The 26,792-nt window shown below is 43.0% G+C and overlaps 1 protein-coding gene across 2 annotated transcripts in view; it reads left to right on the top strand.

The window, feature by feature from the left end:
• Window positions 1–26,792, top strand: part of LOC148538712 (transient receptor potential cation channel subfamily V member 6-like) — a 128,786-nt gene that overhangs the window by 74,475 nt on the left and 27,519 nt on the right. For both annotated transcript variants that reach the window (XM_088452366.1, XM_088452367.1), the window contains exons 11-12: window positions 9,156–9,321; window positions 12,559–12,625. In XM_088452366.1, coding sequence (XP_088308492.1) covers window positions 9,156–9,321; window positions 12,559–12,625 — 233 coding nt within the window. The remainder of the gene's footprint in view (window positions 1–9,155; window positions 9,322–12,558; window positions 12,626–26,792) is intronic.

Genomic DNA, 26,792 nt, shown 5'->3' with positions numbered 1-26,792 from the left:
TCTGTTCCTTCCCTTTCTTTCTTCACTTATACTTCATTCTTCTCTCTTATTCTCCTTTTCTCTTCTTTTTATTTTTATTCCTGTACGCTAATTTTGAACAGTTGTTTTTAATAGTTTGACACAATATATATGTTTATCATATTTTTCAGACATGTATCTGGCTCACAATGCTTTTTTTTTCTTACCTCAAAGCTAATGTTGTGGATGTCTTATACATTTACAATGGAAATAAACTATTTAAAAAAATAAAAAAAAAGGGCCTTTAAAATAAAGAAAATACATTTTGACCCAGGAAAGTTTATGAAAGGTTCAGGAACTGAGGGCCTGATTCAGAGCCGCTCGTAAGCGGCCGCTCGTTCGCTCTGAGAAATGTTCGCACAACTGCGCATGCGTATGGGTCGTAATGCGCATGCGCAAACCAGTCATTGCGGTCGGAAATCGTGGTAACAGGGGAAGGTGCTTGAAAACGGGGGGAGTGGAGATCCGAACGCAGGCGTGGCTAACGGTCAAAAGGGCGTTTAATGGGAGTGCATAATTAGTAAAGCAGCGTCATCGACCACGTCACTTGGTTGTCTTTTAGCCTGAACTGCTCGCAGTGATTGCGGTAAGAAAAACCTACCACAAGCACTGCGAGCAGTTCAGATGCCTTTCGATGTACCCGATTAATCTAATAAATACCGGAGATGACGTGTGATGCGAACGGCAAAGGGGCGTCTTTGCAAAATAGTGAGCACATTTTTCGTTCACTTGCTCAGACGTAGAGGCTTCAACAAACCGCAAAGAGCAAGCGCTCAATTTAAATAGCCGGCCCCTTTTTTGGAAAGACAGTCCGCAAATAGCGTCCAGCTCTGAATCAGGCCCTGAGTTCCTGCTGAAAATATAGCACTGGTTCCAGGTCAGGGATTATGTACTGGCTGGGCCCTCCCAAAAGGTCAATTTTGGGGGGATGACTGGCTGGGTCCTCCATGCCCCATTGGTTTTAATGTGGGAGTGGAACCACTAAGGGGGGAATTCAATTAGCTGTGATAAGTTGTTTTTTCACAAAAAAACGGCTTATCATGCAAATTTGTACTTTTTGTGGATGCGAATTCTCCATACCATTTGGCGTAAACAGTTTTCACCACCTCCTGAGTAGGTGAAAAGTGTGCAAACTCCCTATTTTTGGCAAAAAATTTCAGGACTTGATTCAGAACCAATTTTTTTATTAGCTTAAGTTGGCCAGTAAAGACATGTAATTTTTGGGGTGAAAAAGTGTAATGTGCAATAAAATGGGTTAATTGATGTGGGACAGGAATATGATCTGCTGTATGCATGGGAATAGTGTTTTTAAGATTGCAGGTGGGATTTAGAGGTGCATTTTGAAGGTTATTTAAAAGTGTCTTTAAATGACACAAATATATACCTATAGACATTTTAATGCACCCCCAATTTAAGAACCATTTTTTTTGCCAAACACACTTGCTTTCTATCATTATTTCACTGTTTTAGAAACATGCATATAACAGCCATTTCACACATTTTAAGAACCCCGAGTACTTTTATAATTGTCACTAATCCACTTTTATATTGTTATCCTTTATCAGTTTTGCTTTTTAGGCGGGGTACAGACAGATTTCCCCATTTTTCACCATATCACAGCAAAATACACAAAATTTATGGCACGAATGCCGCTTCGCGACTTTTGTAATGTATGCTCGGAAACGGGGAAGCGCATAGCCATTATAAGCGGTAAAAACCTGCGAAGGGTGCGATACCTTAAAATGCGTTATCACATTGTCGCGGCTGATTTAATTCCCCCCTAAGGCTGCTTTGTTTTAATCTGCATGGTTATAGTTCTACAAGGATTAGCTTGCTCTAGCTGTCACCAGGGCTGTATTATAGGCAGGGCAGCCGGGGCAGTTGCACAGGGGCCCCCATACACAAGGTACTCCCACAAGGCCACAACATGTTAAGTGCCCGGTTCCCTACCTGCCTGATTTCCACTCACAGCAATTAAAATGCCATCACTGATTTCCTGGGTCCAGCAGTCAGTAGACACCAGTCCAGACTCTGGAGACATAGCAAGATGGGCTGAGCTAATTATACTCAGGGGGACCATGGGTGGAGCACAAGGGTTTGGATGTTTGAACAAGTTAGTTGCCCAAGGGCCCCCACAGGCCCTGGCATCCACACCATGAAACCAAGAATGAAATCAAGCAGTTAATTGCTGCAAGGCATTGCTTGCATTGTAGTCCCACATACAGGGCTGCCATCAAGGGGGGGTACAGGTGATTCACCTGTATGGGGCCAGGGAAAATTGGAAGGGGGGTGGCTCTAATGATCCTGACTACAAAGTGCTAGATTATGATGATGGAATCTTCCCTGGTCAACCCCTATTAAAGGCAGGTTCCCCCCACACACACGCACACTGGATCAGCTTTCTTTCCTTGGCTTCTGCAGTAGCCCACCCCAGCTCTCTTCCTCTCTTTTACTCATTCCTTCATGCCTCTATTGGCACTGCACAGAAGAAAGCTGGCACTGTAGTTGTGGTGCACGCCATATAGGTATTCCCTTTCCCCTGCAGTCTCTCCCACTGTCTCCTTTTTCCCTGCAATCTCTCCTACTGTTCCCCTTTCTCCCACTGTCTCCTTTTTCCCTGTAGTCTCTCCCACTGTCCCCCTTTCCCCTGCAGTCTCTTCCACTGTCTCCTTTTTCCCTGCAGTCTGTCCCACTGACCCCTTTTCCTCTGCAGCCTGTCATTGTCCCACTGTCCCCTGCAGTCTCTTCCACTGGGGTGATTCAAATCAGTGCAATGCTGAATAGGCTCAGGAAGGAGAGACAATTCAGCACACTGTTAAGTCCGATTGCAGGATTTCTGCTCTCACCCTGCTGAGGTGCGAGGAGAAATCCGACATAAGTGCTGTCCGTAATACTGTTTTCTGGCTTAGCGGGACGCTAACAGCCTCGTGGCTTGCACATTAGTCAGAGAATGCCGGTTACCGCACCCAAACACCCAGCTTAAGGCGCAGTAACAGGCATTCTCTGGCTTACAGTACTGTGCAACAGTTTTAGACAGTTGTGGAAAAAATGCTGAAGACCTAGAATAATTCTTACTGTTTTGAAGGCAAAGGGTGGTCACGCCAAATATTGATTTGATTTAGATTTCCTTTCTGTTCATTCACTTTACATTTTGTTAATTGATAAAAATAAACTATTAACACTTCTATTTTTGAAAGCAGTCTTACTTTGCAGCATTTTTTCCACACCTGCATAAAACTTTTGCACAGTATTGTAAGTGGTTCTAGTCGGACTTAACAGAGAAGTAAACTGAATAGCTCCGAGAACTCCTTCCTTGGTCAATTCTGCATTGTGCTGAATTGAATTGCCCCCACTGTCTCCTTTCCCTCTGCAGTCTCTGTCACTGTCCCCATTTTCCCTGCAGTCTCTTATCGTCTGATAAATTTGTGCCTCAGCCACCTCCTTGTATATGCCTGTGCCCCCTTTCCAATAATGCCTCTGCTCCCTCCAGATCTGTGCCTCTTCCTCTCCCCTAATTGTGCCTCTACCTCTCCCCTATCTGTGCCTCTGCTCCCTTCCCTATCTGTGCGTCTGCCCCTTCTCCTATCTTTGCCTCCTCCCCATCTTTGCCTCCTTCACCCTTTACCCACGTGTGCCTCTGCCTCTTCTCCCCATGTGTGCCTCTGCACCCTTACCCCATAGCTGGTGGCTGAAATCAGAATTGGTGTGGATGGATGGAGGACCAGCCGCACTCAGTACCACAAAACTGAATCTAAGGATGGCGGATACACATAAGCACAACTTTCTGTTACTAAATGATTAGGACTTTTTCTTATTTTTAAAAATGCTTTATTCCTTTTTAAGCTTGAAAGGCTTTAAAAATAGATCTTTAAAAAATAGATTTTTAATCTTCTCTTTAACTGCTATGTACTGTATGCTTGAAGTGTGAATTTAGAAGTGGGGGTATGGAAATTTGAATTGAACGGCAGGGGTCGGGGGCTGCCTCGGGCACCAATAGTTTATGGGATAAAGAGATTAATCCGCAGGCCCCTGGTAGGTACAGGCCAGTCGCTTAAAAGTCTTCCTTACCTATATGTGGTTTCTCTGAAACTGCTAAAGAAATTGTTCCACCCAGGGCAGATGGTGACTTCAGTCGGTATTCACGTAGGAGATCACATGGTCCGGAAGATGCCTGTTTGCGTAGGAATATAACCAATGTCTTCATCAACCAGATAATACATAGTAACAGAAGTTTTGGTGCAGGGCTTCCCTGTTCTAACAATTTTATATCATGCACCTATTTCCTTTGAAAAAAACAGTTTTATTCGAAGAAATGCATCAGGAGGTTTTGCCTGGAACGTTTACAGCCTATGCTGCTTCTTAGTATGTTTCAGAGATATATCTGATACTTTTTTGCTACAAGAGAACCCATGGATACTACTTTTCTGATGGTGCCCACACACAGCGATATTTTACCTGATCTTGTCGATTCTGACACATTGGAGTGACAGATCGTGTAAAATATGGCCAAATCGTGAGTAAATCGTGAGTCCCCACTCACGAACATGAACATGCACGTCCCTGCTGGTCGCACATTGCATCGTCAGATCTGCCGTGCAGTAGGGCAGATGAGACAATCTAAAACGCGATACACAGTAAAAAGTCTGGATGCAGGAGAGATCGTATAAAGATTGGACACCAAATCGTATGCAGAGCTGCCGGGGAGAGTTTCAAGGGAAATTGTACACATTGGCTGATCGTGGGCACATCGCTATGTCTGTGGGCACCTTAAAGCCGCTGTTTGGAGACACAGTCAGTGTATTGCAGCCGCAAAACCAGTAGAACGCTGGTGTTTATATTGTTAGTGCAACACAGAGTGTGATCTTGGCCACGTTGGTATGGGAGTGAGTGCCGGAGGCGAGCGGTGATATCTTGCACTGGAGCTTATACAGCATGCGGCAAGCCAGCTCTGCTAGCACCTACGGCCATGGCCAAAAGTTTTGAGAATTACACAAGTATTGGTTTTCGCAAAGTTTGCTGCTGCAGTGTTGTTAGACTTTTTTGTCAGATGTTACTATGGTATACTGAAGTAAAATTACAAGCATTTCATAAGTGTCGAAGGCTTTTATTGACAATTACATTAAGTTTATGCAAAGAGTCAATATTTGCAGTGTTGACCCTTCTTTTTCAAGACCTCTGAAATTCACCCTGGCATGCTGTCACTCAACTTCTGGGCCACATACTGACTGATGGCCGCCCATTCTTGCCTAATCAGTGCTTGGAGTTTGTCAGAATTTGTGGGGTTTTGTTTGTCCACCCTCCTTTTGAGGATTGACCAGAAGTTCTCAATGGGATTAATGTCTGGGGAGTTTCCTGGCCATGGACTCAAAATTTTGATATTTTGATCCCCGAGCCACTTAGTTATTACTTTTGCCTTATGGCAAGGTGCTCCATCATGCTGGAAAAGGCATTGTTCATCACCAAACTGTTCTTGGATGGTTGGGAGAAGTTGCTCTTGGAGGATGTTTTGGTACCATTCTTTATTCATGGCTGTGTTCTTAGGCAAAATTGTGCGTGATCCCACTCCCTTGGCTTAGAAGCAACCCCACACATGAATGGTCTCAGGATGCCTTACTGTTGGCATTACACAGGACTGATGGTAGCGCTCACCTTTCCTTCTCCGGACAAGCCTTTTTCCACATGCCCCAAACAATCTGAAAGGGGATTCATCAGAGGAAATAACTTTACCCCAGTGAAACATATATTTCAGTGGTTATAACCACATCAGTCAGCTTGAAAACAGACTATTGGACTTTTTATATATAAATATCTTAAAGCTACATGAGCAGGATTTGATCAGATATTATTATATTATTAATTTTTCAGGCTTTTATGCAAAGAAAATATTATACTTTGAAAGGATGATTTTTATTGTTATAAAGTGATATTTTTAATTGATGCAGTTGCATTTCAATAAATTATTATTGATTATAAATTGATTGTGTTTTTACACCACTATAGCGCTGTGTAGTAATTGTTCTCTAAAATATTATTAAACTGTATTTACTAATGTGGTACCATTTGTATCGGTGCCTTAATGAAGACTATGTGGGATACCCGGCGATGCCCGGGTTGAAAACTGGACCCTGAAGTACACCTGCAACCTTCATTTTTTTTTTTTACAATGTACTTGCCTATAACCTGAAGAACTATGCAAATTAGGAGTAAATGACAGTGCAGACTGGTGTATTCTCATACCGTTTGGAATGGGGTATATCAGGAGCAGACCCTTTTACATCTAAATCCCGAGTCCGACCCGGGATTTTGAACACGGGTCCACACTGCGCTTTGACCCGAGTTATTCCTGGGTTGCCGCCGTTTACACTGAACCTGGGTCAGCCATGTTAAAAAACCTATGGATGTCATTAAATATGGCCTTTTTTAGAGTGGTGGGAACTGCGAGTCAGCCTGCGAGTCTGCAGCTCAAGCTGCGGGATAAGTGGGTATGTAACTAATAGCTGCTGCAGAAGTGGCTGGTGAGGGCTCTCTGTGTTCCGTCTGCTGCTGTGATGGTTGCATGTGCTGTCTCTCTGTGGTGCACTGACTGATGACATCATTGGCCAGTGCCCTAGAAGCTCCAATCACCATCTACCAGCGTTACCTGGGTCACAACTGTTTTCACTGCCTCATTACCCAGGCCATACCCATCTCTAACCCTGCTTGATTCTTGTTTAGGATTGCCAGGTTAACTGAGCTGGGTTATTTTTTTGGGAGCCATTTCCATTAAGGCCTGACACAAGTCGACACGGCAATAACCCAGGTTTTTTCTATGGTGTAAAAGGGGTATTACAGAATAGAAATCAGTATAGCATCCAAAATCACTTGAGTTTCAGAAATCCCTGCAGAACAGAGGGGCTGATTCAGCTGCGGATGGTTATGCTATCGCAGTTGTTAACATGTTAGCAACTGCGATAGCTGTAATATGGTAATGCAGAAGGAGGTGTCGTACCTCCTGCATGCATTACTGATCCAAGCAAGGATGCAGCATTGGATAATCTGCTATGATGTCCCATTCCTGGACAGAAGGGCATCCTCCCTCAGTGGCACTGTGTGGCTGCGATCAATCTCTCCTGTTGTTTGTAATCTCCATATGCTAAACTTTGCCAGGATCAAAGATTGAGGATTAATTATGCTGATTGCCACAGTCTGAATGTGTTGAGTGCTGAGCCGCTCATGAGCCTGCCAGGCACTATGACAGTGTGTTATGAAACCAGCCCCAGAACCTGTCCCAATGTCCCAGTTTTACGGGATTGTGTGACAGTGTGTGCGCCTGTCGAAGTTCAAATGTAGGCAAAACCTTATACTGGTCAAACTACACAACCATGCCAAATTTGGTGGATCTAGATATAAAACTCTGGCTGAGCATAAAGGACAGATAGACACACACACACTTTTTCGCTTATTATATAGGTTACTATCCCCAAGCTTTTTCCTTCTAATCCTGCCAATTGTTGATAATCTCCAGCCACTCCCCCCAGTTCTCTCCAGCCTTATCCCCCATTGTTTCTCTCCAGCCTCATCCCCAGTGTATTTCAAGCTGCAGTCTTCCAGTGTCTCTGCAGCCATTCCCTTCTGTCTTTCCAGCCCCCAGTGCCTCTCCAGCTGCAGCCCCTTCTGACTCTCCAGACCCCCAAAGTCTTTCCAGCTCCAGCCCACTTCTGTTTCACTAGCAAAGCCACGCAGTCTCTCCAGCTCTCTTCTGTCTCTTCAGCAAAGCCCCCCAGTGTCTCTCCAGCTCCAACAAATCCCCCTTCTATCTATCCCCCCAGTGTCTTCCACCTGCAGCCTCCTATCTCTCCAGATCCCGAGTCTCTCTAGCTGCAGTCCCTCATTGTCTCTTCAGCTGCAGTCCCCTACTGACCCCCCAGCTCCAGACCCTTCTGTCTCTCTAGCAAATCTCCCCTGTCTCTCCAGCCCCCTTCTGTCTCTCTTCTGTGTCTTCTGGCTACTCCTCATACTCTTCTCACCGCAGCTCCTCTGCCTGTCATTCGCATAACTACAATGCTTTTGATGAGATTTCTAAAGGTGTCTTAAATAGACTCTCCTCTGAAGTAACTTCAACCAATCAGAGCTTTTTTACATGCTTCTAATTGTCTAATTTCACTTTTTTGTTTTACATTACCCCAAAATGGATTTTTCTTAATTTAATTAGAAGTGTTTTTTGTCATGTTTTGTTTTTTACACAATACTAAATATCACATGGTTCTACATCTGCTGTGACATGACATGCCCCAGTATGTCCTCCAGGCATTGACTGGCTTCTCTTGCTGGGAGTTTTAATTGCGCAACAGCTGGAGAGCCACAGGTTTTCACCCCTGTCCACCAATGGCATCTTGTAGCTGGCATTCACTGGGGTTACCACCTCCATCCTTCCCGCAGCATCATACTAGGGCAAGCTGAGGGCTCCCAGTACCCCATCCAACACCAGACACAAGGGAATATAGGGCTGTTTATTTTCCAAGTGGTGGTCAGGATGATCCCCACTGATAAGCCAGTGGGTATAGTATAGTATTAATACTCTGGCCACACACCACACCAGGTGGTGCTGGGTATCGTGGCCAGTATCTTATGTCACACCTCCTGGCTCCTTTGCATGAAGCCTGAGATTAGAACCCCAGGTTTAAGCTGAGAGATATTTTTTTCTGTATTTTCTATAGTAATATTTATTTACACACCACTTCCACAATCAGACAGCTTATTTATTGTGATTGTGCTTTGCTGGATCTCCACAGCAACTGCCCATTTCTTCTCATCTCAATGCATAAAGGCCTATCACCTGCAATAGTAAGAATACCTGTTTTTCTGTAAGATACCCCTGCCATAGAAGAATGGTAATAAGAATAGCAATAATTGCCATGCATTTTATGTAGACTCATTTGTATGTAAACAAAATAAATAAAATAATTTAATTATAATCAGTGTTATTAACATAAACTTGCATCGATAGGATAAGACATAAATTCTGTGCTGCATGGCACACAGTGAATAGAAAACTGAATAATTGCAAAATTGTACATTTATCATGAACTTCTTTTTAGAACAAAACTCTAGAACATGATGCATGACGTAGGTAGTATAACAGACCTATTTTTTTCTAGGTCCCTTTACGGCTGCTTCATTATAACAATATTTATAATGAGACTGCTAAACAGCGAGGGGGAGACAGTTGTGATGTCATTGGCACTCATAAGCGGTTGGTGCAATGTGATCTATTTTGCCCGTGGATTCAGACTGCTTGGACCATTGTGTATAATGATTCAAAAGGTAATTAAAACAACATTACAAAACGCAAAATTATGTATTAATGAAAATACCTGTGCAGAAAAAGTGGCACTCATACAACCAATCAGGTGTTGTAGTTTATCTATTATATTGTAGAAACTTAAAGCAAGCATCTGATTGGTTACTATGGCTACACCGCCGATTCTCACAGCTATCTGTGGAAATGTTGTCATTGATTTATCTTTGGCTACTGGACTGTCAGTTATGCCCTAAGCTGTATACAGTACAATTCCTTCCCACCAGTAGAAATGATCCCACGCTGATGTGAGCTCAGGTATTAAAGTATTACCTTATAGTGCAATGTTATGCATTTCTGCCCTTTCCTGGTTACAATGACAATACTTTATAGTGTCTGTATTATTTCTTCCAACCATGTTTTGTTCTATTTTTATTGGTTGAGCCATAGAGATTCTTCATCTATACGGAATAATGGATAGGCTGTGCATGCAGGATTTCTTTTTATAAGGGATGGCGAAATATGGAAAGTTGAATAAAGGACATGTCCTACTTTCCTCCATTCATGTTTTGTCATCTGCCACTTAGGGCTCAGTCCTATTAGCCATGAATTGGCTCATAGTGCAAGTAAGAGTGATTATATGCTGCTCTGTAGGGCTGCGAGATCAGCCCGCGAGTGGGGCGAGTTACACTGCCATTGCCGGCGTTTCAACGCCATTGCAATGGCAACTCACCCCCTTCATCCCTAATGGTATATAGCCCTAAAATGTGCACATTCAGGAGGAGATGTATCAAACTATTGAGAAAGATTAGGTAGAGAAGAGTCCCAAAGTAACTAATCAGCATCTAGCTCTCATTTATCTAGCACAGTTTGAATAATGACAGTTAGGTCCTGATTGGTTGCTAGGGGCAACTTCTCCACTTTATCTCTCTACAAGGTTTGCTACATATCCCCCTCACTGATGTAAAAAACTGGGCTCACTCATCTCCATGTGAGTTTCTGTTTTAATAAATTCCTCAGAGTTCATCTATTAAAGTTAACACCACCGTTTTCATTGATCCGTCTGTCCGTAGGCTAACATCACTAATCTGGGTTGTTGGTGGATGTTGCACGTTCCAATCTAACTGGCAGTCTCAGGGCCTGATTCAGAGATGCACATTATTCCAATATTTACCCAGTTGAGTGATTAATGGTTAACTGTGCATGTGTCACGGTCACACTGCGCACGCGCCATAGAACCGTAAAGATGCCACTTGCTGTGAGGATTACTTCATAAAGTAATTTACAGTCAAGGACCGTTTGGGGAGATAACGGGGAGAGGAGGCAAAAACACAGGTGTGTTTCGGACATTTTTAGGGCATTGTAGCCTTCGATTGTGATTCCGTGCGCAGATTAAGTGTTTCAACATTTCAGTTCAGGTGGCCATTGTGTGTGACCATAGGGCTACTCAGATGGGCGATTATAGAATGATCTGCGATGGCGGCTGCGTATTTGAATGCACCTGAAGCGATTATTTGCTGCTCTTTCAGTCTGGATACGCGCTTGGATCTGCAAAGCCACCGGTGGATGTCTCAATACATTTCCAGCCGATTACAGCATTAGCAGATTTGCGTGGGATGGCAGGTGCATTGGTGTACATCTCTGCATCAGGCCCTCATTATTACCACTTGCTTAATTTACATTTTCCCACCTTACATCATTACATGCTGTCTTCCTAATAAATACTTATAAGAATCCTAAAGTAATTTTTACAGGAAATAAAAAACGAAAACACTTGCATGGTACAGACTGCATGGTACAGACTGCATAGTATAGACTGCAAGGTACAGACTGCATGGTACAGACTGCATGGTACAGACTGCATGGTACAGACTGCATGGTACAGACTGCATAGTATAGACTGCATGGTACAGACTGCATGGTACAGACCACCAGCGAGGAGCACTTCATGCAAAGTGAGTTAATCTCCAGTGAGTCCACCTACTTACTAGCTGTGTGAGTCAATTAGGAGCCTTGTCCATGATTGGCTGACACTGCTCCTGGTTGGCTGCCCGTTACATAAGTAAGCAGACTCATTGGAGATTCATTTATTTTGCATTGGGTCAGGGTGCTACTTTCCATGCACCTGTTTTTATTTTAATTCCCATATGGATTACTCCAGATCAAGAAAAGAAACAGATTTTAGGTAACTATTAGTAAGTAGGGAGCATTTATTTCCAAATTATGGGTGTATTATTAATTTCTTTGATGGAAGGGGAGCGCTTCTTCTGTTATATACCAGGCATTCCCGGAGTCGCGTCACTGCTGCGTTCTCCAATCAGAATCCTGTGCTACTGCTCAGCGTCTCTGCACTTCTTCCCTGTCTGTCCTCCATAAGAAGAGACAGTGCCCTTGAGCATTTTGCTATACACCAGAGACTGCTACACAACAGAGGCACTAGAGACCACAGTGTCACCATCGGTTACTGATAAAGGGCAACTGTCACCACTGTATGTATAACCAGGTGTGTGCTGCTCACCTATGCACACAGCCTGCATTAACCCTGTAAACTCCTTACTGAATCGCTCTCTTATTGCTTTATGTACATTAATCCTGTCTTGGCCTGCACCCTGTTATCTGTCAGTTAATAAATCAATAAGCCTGGTTAAGTTATCTGCCGTGTGGACTGACCTCCATCACACACCGCTGACACCTATCAACACCATAGGTTCTGCCAATATTATTTAGGTGGCCATATTAATTTTTTATTATTCAATGCCAGGTGCACTAATAATTCTTATTACATTGGAATACCGGGGGGGCACTACTTATAATTTTAATAATAATTGGGGCACTGCTTATTATTTTCTTTCTATGGAGGCACTATGTAGCATTTTATACGTAATGGGCAGTTTTACATTCAGGTTTGCAAACCACAGCTTAATAAATTTCACAGTTTGTATACTTGGCTATTGGACAAAAAAAAATCAGAGTAGTGGTTTCAAGCTCTGCAATTTTATGTGCAGTTTGGCCTTTAGTAGATATCATGGTTTCCAAACTGCAGATAATAGTCCAAAAACCTGCACTTTAGCTAATGTACCCATAAGAATGACAATGCAAAAGTGCTCAAGTCCTAATATAACCCATTTTACAACTTAATAATATAGGTAAATCCAAACAGTGCATAAACCCTTACAAAAAGAGTTACAATTTACAAATCTACATGATTATTAACATTTTCAAAAGTTGTCTAATGTAATGTAAAATGGACATTTATCTTGCAGATGATAGTAGATGACCTCTTGCGATTCTGCGTTATCCTGTTAACTGTTCTTATTGGATTTGCTGCAGGTGTAGTACAATTATTTTTCATTTTCTTTCCTTCTGTGGTGCTGTTTTATGAAATCATATTTATATATACTTTATATCATATTTGCCTACCCTCCCTGAATGGCCAGGAGGCTCCCGAAAATCGTGTGGTGATCCTGGCCACCCGGAAAGGTGGACAAGTCTCCTGGGTTTGGGGCCACCCAGCTGCACACAAGCGGTGATGATGTGATTCGTGTTGAATCGCATAACTGAAGCCCCGTCCCCCGCTCCACAATTAAGGTAATCTTGGAATTGCATAGCAGGGGGTGGGGCTATGATGACTCAATTGCGTTGGCCCACCCCAGACCCACCCACCTCTGCCAAGCCCCGCCTCCCCGCAGTGCCAACTGGCTGCCTCCTCCTGGAAGATGCAGTCAAAAGTAGGCAAGTATGCTTTATATGTAAGCAATATGAATCTGATTACCAAACTGATAGAATTCATACTTTGTTGTTGTCCTTTCACAAACTGAAATTAGCTTGTGTTACACAGGTATCATGAGAATTAGACACTATTTTTTCGTGTAAATGTTAAAAAGGAATCATTGATTCCTAAAGCATTTTTAATTTAACTTTTTTCTACCCATTGAGAAATGCAAACCAGGCATTAATCCTAATACTGTTATCAGGTATTATAAACTATACTTGTAAAGACACTTTTATGGTTGGTTCAGGCAAGCATTTAAACAGATTTTGCTCACGCCATGATAATTAATCTGTGTCTGTATAGCTCTGCTGTTCATACATGTAGTGGTATAAACTACAGGTCAGACTGATACACAGGGAATTCACTGCAAGCACATGATTAATGAACTGATGCCTGCAGAATCTTGAGAGATTATTTTATTCATAATATATTGGACCTGATGCAGAGTAAGTGCTACAGTAGTAGGTGCAGTGTATCATGGGCGACAAGTCTGTGCATGCATATGCACTTACACAGATTTTCATGTTTCTGGCACTGACATCAGCCTGCACCAGAGAGGCAGACAGAGTACAGTTATTGCATACACATACAGACCGGGACACACTCATATACAGAAACTCATATTGTTTGTGGGTGGTCAAGGGCAGGTGCTAATAGTGGATGATGATGACATTGTCAGCTAATACAGGGTTTGGTATATTAGGTCATAATGTCGGTATGAGAATCTCAATATAGTCACATTGTCAACAGTGTACATTCTGCATGTTTACACTAAAGTGTCGGCATGTTCAGAATGTAGACAATGTGCTTTTAAGGTAAGTCTATCCCTAATGTTAATCATAACACCTAAACCAAAGCATAACCCTAATGCTAATGTTGACATTCTGCCCATATCGACATTTTGCCAGTGTCAACATTTATGATTTCAATATTTAACCATGTTCCCATCATAACTGTCAACATCCTGGTGTCGACATTATGAATGTTTACATTGTCAAAGTTGACAAACTGACTGCATTCCCTAATAAACCAATATTTGCAATGCACCGCTGATACTGGTAGGTGCTCATGTCATTGTGCTGGCATACATTATACTTTTGTGCATTGTTTTATTTTCTAGCACATAAGACGTAGAGTTGTGTCTCATGTATTAGAGACGTGATTGAAGTTTCATTGATGTCTGTTGCAAATACATACTATATTTTGCCAACAAGACAAATGGTTATAAACAAGGGAATAAGTGTATATGTCTGGTGTATACCATGCACATCTGCTACTAGTGCCAATCAGTGAACACAAATTATACCTGTGTCCTGGGGAAACATTGCGGCCAACTCGTAGCACTACATGCAGGTGTTACAGGTGGAGCAGAATTTTACTGCAGTGAATTCTGTGCAAAGGTTGGTTTGTCCACCAAGTGTGGTGCAGATGTACCATTTGCCTGAAAGCAGCTGTGGGCCTGATTCAGAGATGTCCACTAATGCAATTTTCACGCAGATCATGCGATTGTTTGCCATTGAGCATGCACCGAAAAGGCAGCTTTACGATAGCACTGCGATCACGCAGGCCACGGAGACCTATCGCAGAGTGACTGACAGGAAGTGAGCATTTGGGGATGTTGACAGGGGGGTGGTCAGCGAAACGCAGGCGTGCCTGGCCGTTACATGGGCGTGCATAAATTAGTCACCGCTATTACATACGCAGCTCTGCATGTCAGAAGAGCACCCAAGGCTGTGACAGGTCAGATGGCCGCCGATGTGCTTCGATGTCACATATTCGATATTTACGCAGGTATGCGTCATCGCACACAGGTAAAAAGGCAGCAGTGAGCGTCTTTATGCTCAGGTGATCTTTGCTAATATTAGCATATTTTCGCAGTTGCGATCCGTACGAAATCGCAGCTGCGATCGCCCTCTGTTCCATCTGTAAAATGAAATGTTGCCAGATGGGTCAGTGATGCCTGTTCGGGAAAATCACATATCAGACATGATTACCTAATTTAGCTTAATTGTATTTAAAGAAAAGCTCAGATACTTGTTTAACTCTCAAGCATTAACACCAGTAAAGGAGAGTATGTTTTATTACAGTTTAAAAATATTTGTTCGTATATTTTGCGCAAAATAAAACCAACTATTCCATACTCTATTTTTATAATAATCCCATAGACACAAGTAAATATTACAAAAAATAAAAGTATAACCCCTTTACCCAGGTCTTGTGGGAAATGGCGTGTATCCACATGTGATATGGTGCGTTCTCGCCTTCTCACATGATTTCTGCACCTCCACTCAAATCTTAACATGTGACTATTCCGGAGTAATAGGACCAGGAACATTAGGGGGAGGTTTGGGAACCCCCTACCCTGTCACTATTCGAGCCCACCAATGTAATAGCAATAGAGCACAGAAGTTTGCTGCAGAACCACCCTGGTACATTTATTACAGACAAGGGATGACCTATGCTTTTTATGATTTTATATGATTTTGCATAAACAGGAAAACATAAACAGAATCAAATTTGCAACAATTAATGGAGAATACATACAAATAATAAAGAGCACACATGAACAGCAAAATGACAACTCTCCTAAACACTTTGGAATTAAATGGCAGATCAGGGGCAAACACAGGAATTTTACAGGGGGGTTTCCACACACACATATATACTGTATATACATATATATATTGCAAACAGTCAAAGTGGCACTCCCAAATAAATTCTGTACAATTTTGCTGGGGTGTCAAACCTCAAGCTATGCTGCAGAAATAATCCACAGCATGTTATAATATATTGTAGGATAAAGAGAGCACTCACTAGTCTTCTTAAAAAAAGTGAAAAAACTCTTTTTAATAGCTCACATATTGCCACAAGTCCATTTGGTCGAGGTATCTGCTTTGGACAAACTTTGTGGTCTCTGTGTCTTGACAAAGGGTCTGCCGAGGCCCGAAACGTCGACCAAATGGACTTGTGGCAATATGAGTGCTCTCTTTATCCTACAATGCATATATATATATATATCATACTTGCCGACCTCCCGATTTGGTCGGGAGCCTCCCGAAAATCAGGTGCCGATCCCGGCCTCCTGGGAAGGCAGGCAAGTCTCCCGGCAGCTGCCGACTCCTCCTGCCCCCCACCACAATTGGAAGAAAATCCAGTGATTCACGCTGAATCGAGTAATTTTGGCCCCGCCCCCTGCTTCACAATGCCGGGATTATCGGCATTGTGTAGTGGGCGGGGCCAAAAGATGCGATCACGTGGCCACGCCCCAGTTCCGCCCACAAGCGCCGGCCATGCCCCGATTTTGCCAATCTGCCTGCCCCCTCACACACACATATGTCACACACACTTACCTTGCTGCAGCTGCGGGTTGCAGACCTGTGATGAGGATGGGACCTGGCAGGCAGGCACCATGTCATTAGTCCCCTAGCGACAAAATGCGGATATTCAGTCAGAAGGGGGTGGAGCCAAATGATGCGATTCTAATGGAATCATGTAATTTGGCTCCGCCTCCTCCCGATTGACCCATGAATTACGGCATTTTGGTGCGAGGTGGTGGGGCTTAAGAAAATGGGTCCTGCTCTCCGGTCTGTCAGGGGGGTTTCTGGGTACTCAGAACCCTCCCCCCCTAGTGCCAGATATATATATATTATTATGTGCTTATACACGCTTATGAATATTCACACTCTCTGTAATCATACCTCCCAACATGTAGGAGTATGGAAGCGGTTCCTTGTGTTGGAGTAGCACACCCGGAAAGGGGGCGTGGCCTCATGGCAAAGGGGGTATGACTTTATGACACTCTGGAGGTGTGCCCAGATCTCCCCGGTCAGCTGGGCTACCCCCAGGACCACCCCCACTGAAAGGATGCTATGTGCATGTGCACAGCATCTATTCAGTTGCTGCTCTATTGTGTGAATGAGTGCTCCCCTACCACCATAGGACAGTGTGGCCCGTGGCCGGGAAGCCAGAAAAAACTTGATTGCACCGCCAAAAGTGGGAGGGTTGGGGGGTATACTTAATGCCTAACCTATAAATCTATACACACACACACACCATGTCTATCTACTCTGCTCTTTAGTTTAAGCTCATCATTCTGGCCTCATATTATATCCCAGATAGACTGACCAGGAGAGCTATTCAGAGCTACTTGGGAGATAAACTCAAAGAATATAGACATTCTTAGAAATAAAATATTATAGTATGTAAAAAGAAGCAATTAAATCATTAGACACAAATGTCTAAGCTATATGAATCATTAAGACTTTAAGTTCTTGAAGTGTGATCGCTCCCAGAAGCCTGCACAAGTAGATGAGACTGCTGCTGCTGTTGTAAAACCTCCCTTGCCCTCCTGCAGCCCAGCACACAGCAACATGTACTGACAGGTAAGAGGAAGGGCGGTGCCAGACCCAGGCACCCACCAGGCCCCTTCAACAACCGGTTAATTAGTACCCGCACTCTGCCCCCTCTTGGTGCTCCTGTGGAGGAGCAATGTAGAATTGAATGGCTAGTTCACACAATTGCATCAATCAAGTAATCCAATATGTCCCAATACTTGACTTTTGGTACTAGTAAGTAATAGAGTGTATTAACTAGGGGTGTGCACCGGCCACTTTTCGTGTTTTGGTTGGATCTGGATCTTTCTTCGTGTTTTGGATTGGTTTTGCCAAAACCACCCTTGCGGGTTTTGTGTTTTGGATCTGTATTTTATGGAAAAAGGCATAAAAACAGCTGAAATCACAGAATTTGTTTTTTTGTTCCTACGCTATTATTAACCTCAATAACATTTCCACTCATTTCCAGTCTATTCTGAACACCTTACACCTCACAATATTGTTTTTAGGCCAAATGGTTGCACCAAGGTAGCTGGTTGACTATGCTAAGCGACACAAGTGGGCGGCACAAACACGTGGCCCATCTAGGAGTGGCACTGCAGTGGCAGTGACAGACAGGATGCAACTGCAGACCGACCACAGGCAGACAGCTGCGCGGTGACTTATCATGTCACCCATCGACTGCTGCAGCTGGGCACACAGGACGGGACTCAGGAGAGAGATGGGCGCCGCTGAGGCTGCTAGGACGCTGTTCGTGGGGAACTTAGATCCCAGGGCCACCGAGGAGATCCAGTTTGAGCTGTTTCTGCAGGCTGGTCCTGCAATTAACGTTAAAATTCCAAAGGACAAGGATGGAAAGTAGAAAAAATTTACTTTTGTCAATTTCAAACATGAGGAGTCTGTTCCCTATGGAATGAGTTTGTTAAATGGAATCAAACTCTTTGGGAGGCCGCTGAAAATTAAATTCAGATCAGGAAGCAGCCATGGCTCCGCAGAACCAAATAGTGCAGCCTACTCACCACAAGGAAATGGCAGTTTTACTGGAAACAGTCCATCAACACATGACCGCAGGCATGATGGCAATGGGGAGTTCACAAAATACTCTGAACTTTCACCTCCTGTTCCAAACTATGAGATCTTACTCTTCTCCGGACAATCTTCAAAGACAAGCAATGATGAATAACTTCTATAGGTCAGAAATCCCTCATGGATCCAGTACAGCAATGATGGCCCAACCCAGTTACTCGCCATCACTTATCCGCCTCACCAAAGTCGGTACAGTCATGGATCCGATCATTCTTCCCCACACAGATATGATTCTTCTTCCAGCCACCAATCCAGTAGAACCCATAGCTCTCATCCTTATCAAAAGGAGAGTTACCACAGTAGCAGAGACTAGGGATGTGCAGGCTCGGATTAGTTTTCATTTTCCCGCCAAGTTCGGATTATTCCCGCCAAAAATAGGGTCTCAGAAAGAGGCAAAATGTCATCTTTAATGGAAAAACATCATCTTTCATGGATTTTTGTCCTGGACAGCCCATGTAAAAATTATTTTGTTGAAGGGCAGCGTACAACCCACAGGACAGCCCCTGTAAAAATTAGTTTGATGAAGGGCAGCGTACAACCCACAGGACAGCCCCTGTAAAAATTATTGTTTGAGCGCACCCCTACAGCAGACAGGGCAGCACCTGTAAAAATTATTGTTATGAGCGTACCCCTACAGCAGACAGTGCACCCCCTGTAAAAATTATTTGTAAGAGCGTACCCCTACGGCAGACAGGGCACCCCCTGTAAAAATTATTTGTATGAGCGTACCGCTACAGCAGACAGGGCATCTCCTGTAAAAATTATTTGTAAGAGCGTACCCCTACAGCAGACAGAGCAGCCCCTGTAAAAATTATTTCTATGAGCGTACCTCTACAGCAGACAGGGAAACCCATGTAAAAATTATTTGTATGAGCGTACCCCTACAGCAGACAGGCCACCCCCTGTAAAAATTATTTGCAAGAGCATACTCCTACAGCAGACAGGGCAACCCCTATAAAAATTATTTGTATGAGCATACCCCTACAGCAGACAGGGCACCCCCTGGACAACAGAGCACTACAGCCAGCCAGCCCCTATGGACAGGACAACAGTCAGCCAATATATGGACAAGGATAACAGTAGCCAGCCAGCCCCTATGTATATATGGACAACAGTAGCCAGCGAGCCCAGCTTTTCACACTGGGGGTGGGTGAAGAGAGCACCCCTGAAGGACAGAGCACCCCCTGGACAACACAGCACTACAACCAGCCAGCCCCTATGGACAGGACAACAGCCAGCCCCTATATGGACAAGGACAACAGTAGCCAGCCAGCCCCTATGTATTGTATATAGACAACAATAGTCAGCCAGACAGCCAGCCCCTATGATCAGTGTCAGCAACAGCTCCCTCCCTCCCTCTTCACAGTAGCCAGCCAGCAGTACTTTATTATTTTTTATTTTTATAACTAGTCTAAGTTTAACACACAACACTGAGCTTCCAGCTCCCTCCTAACTCTGCCCTCTCCACAGCTGGAATGAAAAATGGTGGCGATCACAGGACCTTTATAGAATCCAAAACCCACGAGAATCCGACAGCGGGATGATGACGTTTTGCCTCGATTTCAGATCTGAGCCAGGATCGGGGGTTAAATCCGAACCCGCTCATCCCTAGTATTAACAGTTCACAGGTTATCACTAAAGATCAGCTGCCTTCTTTATAGACCTGTTGATTTCCGGGTGTTTAATCAGAAGGCTTGTGCCTTTCCAGTGTAATATATCCAATGATCCATAGAGAACTAAAACTGCAAGCACTGACAATGTTTCATCCTTACCAGTATATTAATGTGACTAGCAGGTCAGCTAACACCTTGTCAAAATATAAAGTCCCTTCAATGGAGTTCAAACGAGGGCATCTATTCAGTTCAACATTTGATGCATGGGAATATTTTGCCTCAAGACAGACAATCATAGATGAAGTTTCTGTGATCATAATCATTTCCACTTGGCTGCAGAAAGTGTTGCTCTCTAAAGGTGGCCATACACGGCAGGATATATGTGCCGATCCGACGGATCGGCACGATATAGGTGCTATATCGTGCCATGTATGGGCACGATATCGTACCTGATATCGTGCTGCGTGCTCCCGCGGGATCGTATATCGCATCCCCAGATCTTCCCGCATGTTCATCTGATCTGGGATGCGATGTACGATCCCATTCAGATGGAGGAGCTGGCATATCGTGCGGTCAGCGGGGACCGCACGATTGCCGGCGGTGACAGCACGATCTGTCTGGTGATGGATCGGCAGTCGCACTACACGGTGCATCACCTTAATAGGCTAATGTCAATTATGATTCTTTATTATCATATGCACTAATTTCCATTGGGAACATTCCCCGTCCTCACATTGGAACCTGGCAGGTTCTTCTTAGAACATACAGAATAAAAGACAGTACTCTCCTTTGTGGGGCACTAATCCAACACATGAAATCAGTACATTTCAATATATGCTAAAACGTAACTTTTTATGAAATATATCAAAGATAAAAAGAAAGAGCTCACGTATATTACAATAGAACAACAACACACAAATAAATAATGGCACAAAACAGTGGTATATCGTTAAGAAGAATTTTTTGGTCCCATAATTGTTGAAATAATGCATATATGGTTCAGACTCATCAGATGTATACTTTAAATAACCACAGATTTATACGTGTGATAAGAATTGTATTGTAATATATGTGAGCTCTTTCTTTTTAACTTTGATATATTTAATTAAAAGTTAAGGTTTAGCATATATTTAAATTTACTGATTTCATGTGTTGGACTAGTGCCCCACAAAGGAGAGTACTGTTTCTTTCTCCTTATTCTATATACTCTATTTTACTCTCCATGTGAGGACCTCTGTGTACTAATTTTTAACTAATATTGGGTTAAGTTTTTATCACGGTGGCATATCCACCACTAGTATCTCTGCACATACCTTTTACTAATTAAAAAATGGAAATCATGAAAACATGGTCAATTCACACATGAGAAATGCCTTAAATGGCTAATGGTATTAAATATAGACTGACTACTTCGGACAAAGAGCACTGTATATATAAAATATGACAATTTATTACACAATGAAGCAATACAATTTAAATATAAATGCAGAAAATGCTAAAAATTTACATAGACACATGTATAGAAATACAAAACTGCTGTAGCGTTTAAAGTAATGGCTCACTAGAATACAATAGATATATGAAAAAAACACCTCTGCAGTAGGTGTTACTATTTAAATTGCATAGGCCCGTATTCAATTACAAGCTAAAACCCGCTATTTTCGCCTATTGTAATTATCCCCGTATTCAATTACAAAGACTTTTCGCCGGTCCGAAAAGTCTTTGTAAAAAAGCGGGGATAAGTTTTCTCCAGCCTTTTGCTGGCGAAAAAAAGTGCAGAATTGGGGTTTAGGGGTGCAGGCTTAAAAAAATACCCTGTACCCCTGGGAATGTCCCCTAAAAACAATGTGTATAAAAAAAAAAGTTAAAAAAAAAAATCAGGACACCCCAAAAAATGAACTTAAATTTTGGAGTTAAAAAAAAAAAAGGAAACCAAATCCTAAAGTAGCGAAATAGATTCCAGAGGGGTTCCAAAGTATGCGGCAGGTGTTTTCTTCATTGCGGGTAGTAGCGGCAGGTGCATTTTTGAAGATTTTTAAAAAATAATTTTAGGGACTTAAAAATATGCTTGCACCCATTTTCATGTACCCCAAATTTGATGGGCACAGTTATTTTTCCCCCCCAAAAATCCTAAATGCTATTCTTCATCAATTCTTCACAGGCGCATTTATGCATCTGCCGCGGCTATTTAAAAATCCGACTTCCCTACAGCAGGTAAAAACGGGGGTACCCATAGTGATCCCCCATGTCTGGACATCTTTAGGGGGGGCCAAGGATGATTTCCCGAAAATTGACAGTTTTTTTGCCGCTTCAAGTTTCACCCGGGTCCCGTTTTCGAGTCCATAGGAATTGAATACGGGGATAATCGAGCACGCTCGCGATACTTTTCCACCTGGAAAACTGCCGAAAAGTCCAGCAGGCGAAAAGTCTGGATTTTTCGCCTCAAATTGAATACGGGCCATAGTGTCCATCCATTTTATAGCTCCACAAAATAATTAGTGGCATCCAGTAGGTTAATAAGATAGATGAAAAAATCTTTCTAGTGGTTTAAGCAGTTCCAGGTATAATAACTAATATTCAAAAATGCTTAGAATCATCTGCACCATGATATTGATTTGTTTGTAACCTTCAGATTGAATAATTGATGTCCGCATTTCCATACAGTTCAATATCACGTGTAGCAGGTGATCAGCCTGAGCTATGTGATAAGTCCGTAACAAAAATTTGTAACAGTATATGTATCTGTTACAATGTTTCCACATAAAAGTCCATGTATATGTATACAGGTGCTACGCTTAGCTCACCACAGTGATGGATTGGTAATAGCTTACCGCCGGCCGGCTAAAGAAGAGGCTATAGCCACCTGTCTGTGTGGATCGGACCAGTCTCCGCAACCATCGGACACGGACCTCCTCGTGTTGTTTAAAATCCACTTCAGCAAAGAAGAGATGTCCACAGACAGGATTTTAAACAACAAAATATATCTATTATATTCTAGTGAGCCATTAATTTAAACGCTACAACAGTTTTGTATTTCTATACATGTGTGTATGTAATTGTTTAGCATTTTATTCATTTATATTTATATTTTAATTTTATTGCCTCGTTGTGTAATAAATTGTCATATTTTATATATACAGTGCTCTTTGTCTGAAGTAGTCAATCCTAGATTTATTACCATTAGCCATTTAAGGCATTTTTCATGTGTGAATTGACCATGTTTTCAGGATTTCCATTTTTTTAGAACAAGTGAGTTTAACAGATTAACTCATTATTAGGAGCAGCTCTTAAGTTATTATTCTTTGTTTAAATACATTAGTTTCTGTGCGTCTAAAATGTATATTATGCCATATATTGTTTCTTTTACTAATTAAGAGGTTTCATACCAGTGCCCAGGTCTTATCCCCATTCCCCTTTCCCATCATACTCCTCTTCTTAGAACATGCGAAGTTCTCAGAACAAGCAGTGAATAATCTTCTTCTGTATAGAAGAAAATCCTTCAGCCTATAACGGAATATGGAAAATATACCAGCCCTATTAATTCTGCATTTTCTCCAAGAATATTTGAACAAAAACAAACTAAAATATGAGAAAAGTAGAAAATCACCAGAACTAGGACCCTACAATCTAGAGGAATGGTAACAGCACCTGGGATCAGATTGTAGTAATAATCAAATCAAATCCAATCCCGATTTCCTTGAAATATGAGCTTTCAATTTTTTAAGCTAACGTTAAAGCTAAAAAGATTGCCAGTCTTTAGTAACATTATTTGGTAGTTTGTTGTACTCTAGTATGGATCTGGTAAGCACGTCTGCCCATAGAAATGATGGTCCCTCTGACAAATTTTGATCCTGACCCCCTCCGTCTCCTTGAGAGATGAGTTTATAAAATACTATGAGCTGTATTCAATTTGAGCCGAGCCGCTTACGTTAACGCGGCCCGGACTTAACGCCGACTTTGCCTGTTTTGGAGGTGGAAAAGTATCGCGCGCGTGCATGCTTTACCTCGTATTCAATTTGAAAGTACGCGTAAACGGGACCCGGCGATACTTTCACAAGCGGAAAGTACTGTCAGTTTTGGGGAAATCAGCCTGACATCCCCCAAATGATGCCCTGACATGGGGGTTCACTATGGTACCCCCCGATTTGGCTTGCTGAAGGTATTTGGTGTTTTTAAATGGGCTCAATAGCTGCTAAATAGCGTTTTTCTATACCTGATGCAGAATAGTATTTAGGAGTATTTTTTCCAGAAAATAACTTATCCCAGCAAATTTGGGGCAATTGAAAATGGGGGTCAGCATATTTAAAGTTGAAAAAGTGAAGTTGAAAAAATCGTGAAAAATCCACCTGCCGCAAACACCTGCAATCAAAAAAACACTTGGGGCATACTTGGGGACCCCCCCAGAGTCAAGTTCGCTAGTTTTTAAGTTTGTACCCCAACATTTTTTTTCTTCGCCCCCTTTTTCAAAGTAAATTTTTGGGGTGTCCTTAAGTTTTTTTTTTTACACAGATTACCTTTGGGGGACTGTCTGAAGGCTGCACGGGGGTTCCCGCCACGTTGCACCCCAAAACCCCAATTCTGCACTTTTTTCCACCTGCCATTCATAGGCGATACTTTACTGCCTATTACATTGCATTGACTTTCCGCCTAGGTGGAAAGTCTTTCAAATTGAATACGGGGTAAAACCAAAACAGGCGATAATGACGTCATCGGCGGAAACTTACCGCGGATCCGGACTTAACGCTTCAAATTGAATACGGGCCTATATCTCACAACCTAATTCTACATACTTTATAAATCAGAGCAACTTGTATGAATTCTTACCCACCCCACTTCCCAACTTTTCATAACAAATACATAACTTCGGTATTACAACAGGGTAGACAGGTTGTGGGTGCCGATGGCGCCCCCAAGGTCCTAATGCTTGATCAGGCTCTGGCTGGGGGGACCTGGGACTGGTGGGGCATTGAGACTGGGGGTAAGGGGCATTAGCCCTTTGCGTCCACCTCCTTAATCCAGCTCTGCACCCAGTGACCACTGGACCCCAGGCAAAAGTCTAAGCTGCCTAATAGATAATCTGGCTCTGTGATGTATATAGCATAACAGGAACTCTGCCACAGGTGGAGTGTGGGAAAAGTGGGAACAAATATATGGTGAACAAAAGGTACATAGTGTTACTGGTCTGATTTTCTATCACTGGAGGTAGAAGCGGAGAGTATAAATAATTAAATTTCTCTTTATCTAATTAATCAAATAAAGTTTAGACCATATATACTGAGTTGGACCTGTTTAGCAGATTTAGGGAATCTATGAATTCAGACCAAAAAGCATAACTATCTGAGAATATGGAATTATTCCAGGCTTCACATAAGATGTCACAAGATGCCTTAACAAGTATGTCAGCAGGGTACACTCAGTAGCCTGTTCCTCCCTAGCTACCATACATATGTCAACACAATGGCTAGTAATGATGGATGACTGACACACACCATCCTTTATAAGTGCTATGGGAGCTGATGCACAGTTCACCACCAGTTAGATTCTCAGAACTCAGTGGCTAACACAGGATTTTTAAGGGGGAAGGGGGGGTTCCATACATACATACATACATATATATATATATACTTACACACAGCATGCATACATACATACATACATACATACCAGTGGAGTATCTATAATGGGTGCAATGTGTGCGGGGCACACGGGCCCACTGGGTCCAGGGGGGCCCTGCACCGCACACCCTGCACTCATATTTTTTTTAACTTACCTGTCCATGGTCCCGCGTTGGGTGTCGGCGCTGCTCAGAACACGGGAAAATGGCCGTCGTGGTGTTCTACGCATGCACAGTAGACTCCGGGCACACTCTAGTGCCCAGAGTCTACAGAACGCCGGAAAATTGCCGCCGCGGCCATGTTTTCTGCGTTCTGCGCATGCGCAGTAGATTCTGGGCACACTCTACTAATGCTCCGGTGGCTGGCCAGCCGCGTCAGTCGGCTGCTGGCCACCGGGAGGAGAGGAGGGGGCCCCGCACGGGGAGTGCACACAGGCCCCCTCCTCTGTTAAGACGCCCCTGAGACATACAGCATATGTAGGGAGGGACAGGCTACTGAGTGTACCCTGCTGACATACTTAAGGCATCTTGTGACATCTTATGTGAAGCCTGGAATGATTCCATATTCTCAGCACACATACGAGGTACATATATACACGTACAAACATAATTATACACAGCATAGATACCATGCTTGCCTACTTTTGAAAATGCTTTTCAAGGAGATTGTAAAAGCAACACCTATGAGCATGGTGGTAAAGTGGATGTGTACTGCTACATCTGAGAGGTGTCTCATAAAATTGGCTTACATGAAATGTAAATGAGCCCCAAAGCAGTTAGTAAGATCTATTTGTTGAAGAAAACACACTGATACTTATCAGAAAATGCATGTAGCCATAGGGATCAATGGGGTAGATGTATGAAGCCCAGAAGCTATATCAGCGCACATTACGTGCGCTGATACCGCTTCTCCCCGATGTATGATTGGGGGTCTGGGCGGTAAATGACAGGGGCGCTATGCGCCCCTGTCATTACCGGCAATGCTATCTGCAAGATAGCAGCGCCGAGCAGCAGGGCCATGTACGAACGGTCATACCACATGACCATTCGGCCGGCTGTAGCTGTCGTTATCGACAGCTAC

This window comes from Taudactylus pleione, unplaced genomic scaffold (assembly GCF_031769625.1).
Source record: "Taudactylus pleione unplaced genomic scaffold, aTauple2 ptg000037l, whole genome shotgun sequence".
NCBI classification, from domain to species: Eukaryota; Metazoa; Chordata; class Amphibia; order Anura; family Myobatrachidae; genus Taudactylus; species Taudactylus pleione.
Note: the sequence above shows the minus strand (reverse complement) of the source record. Positions and strands in the feature narration are given on the sequence as shown.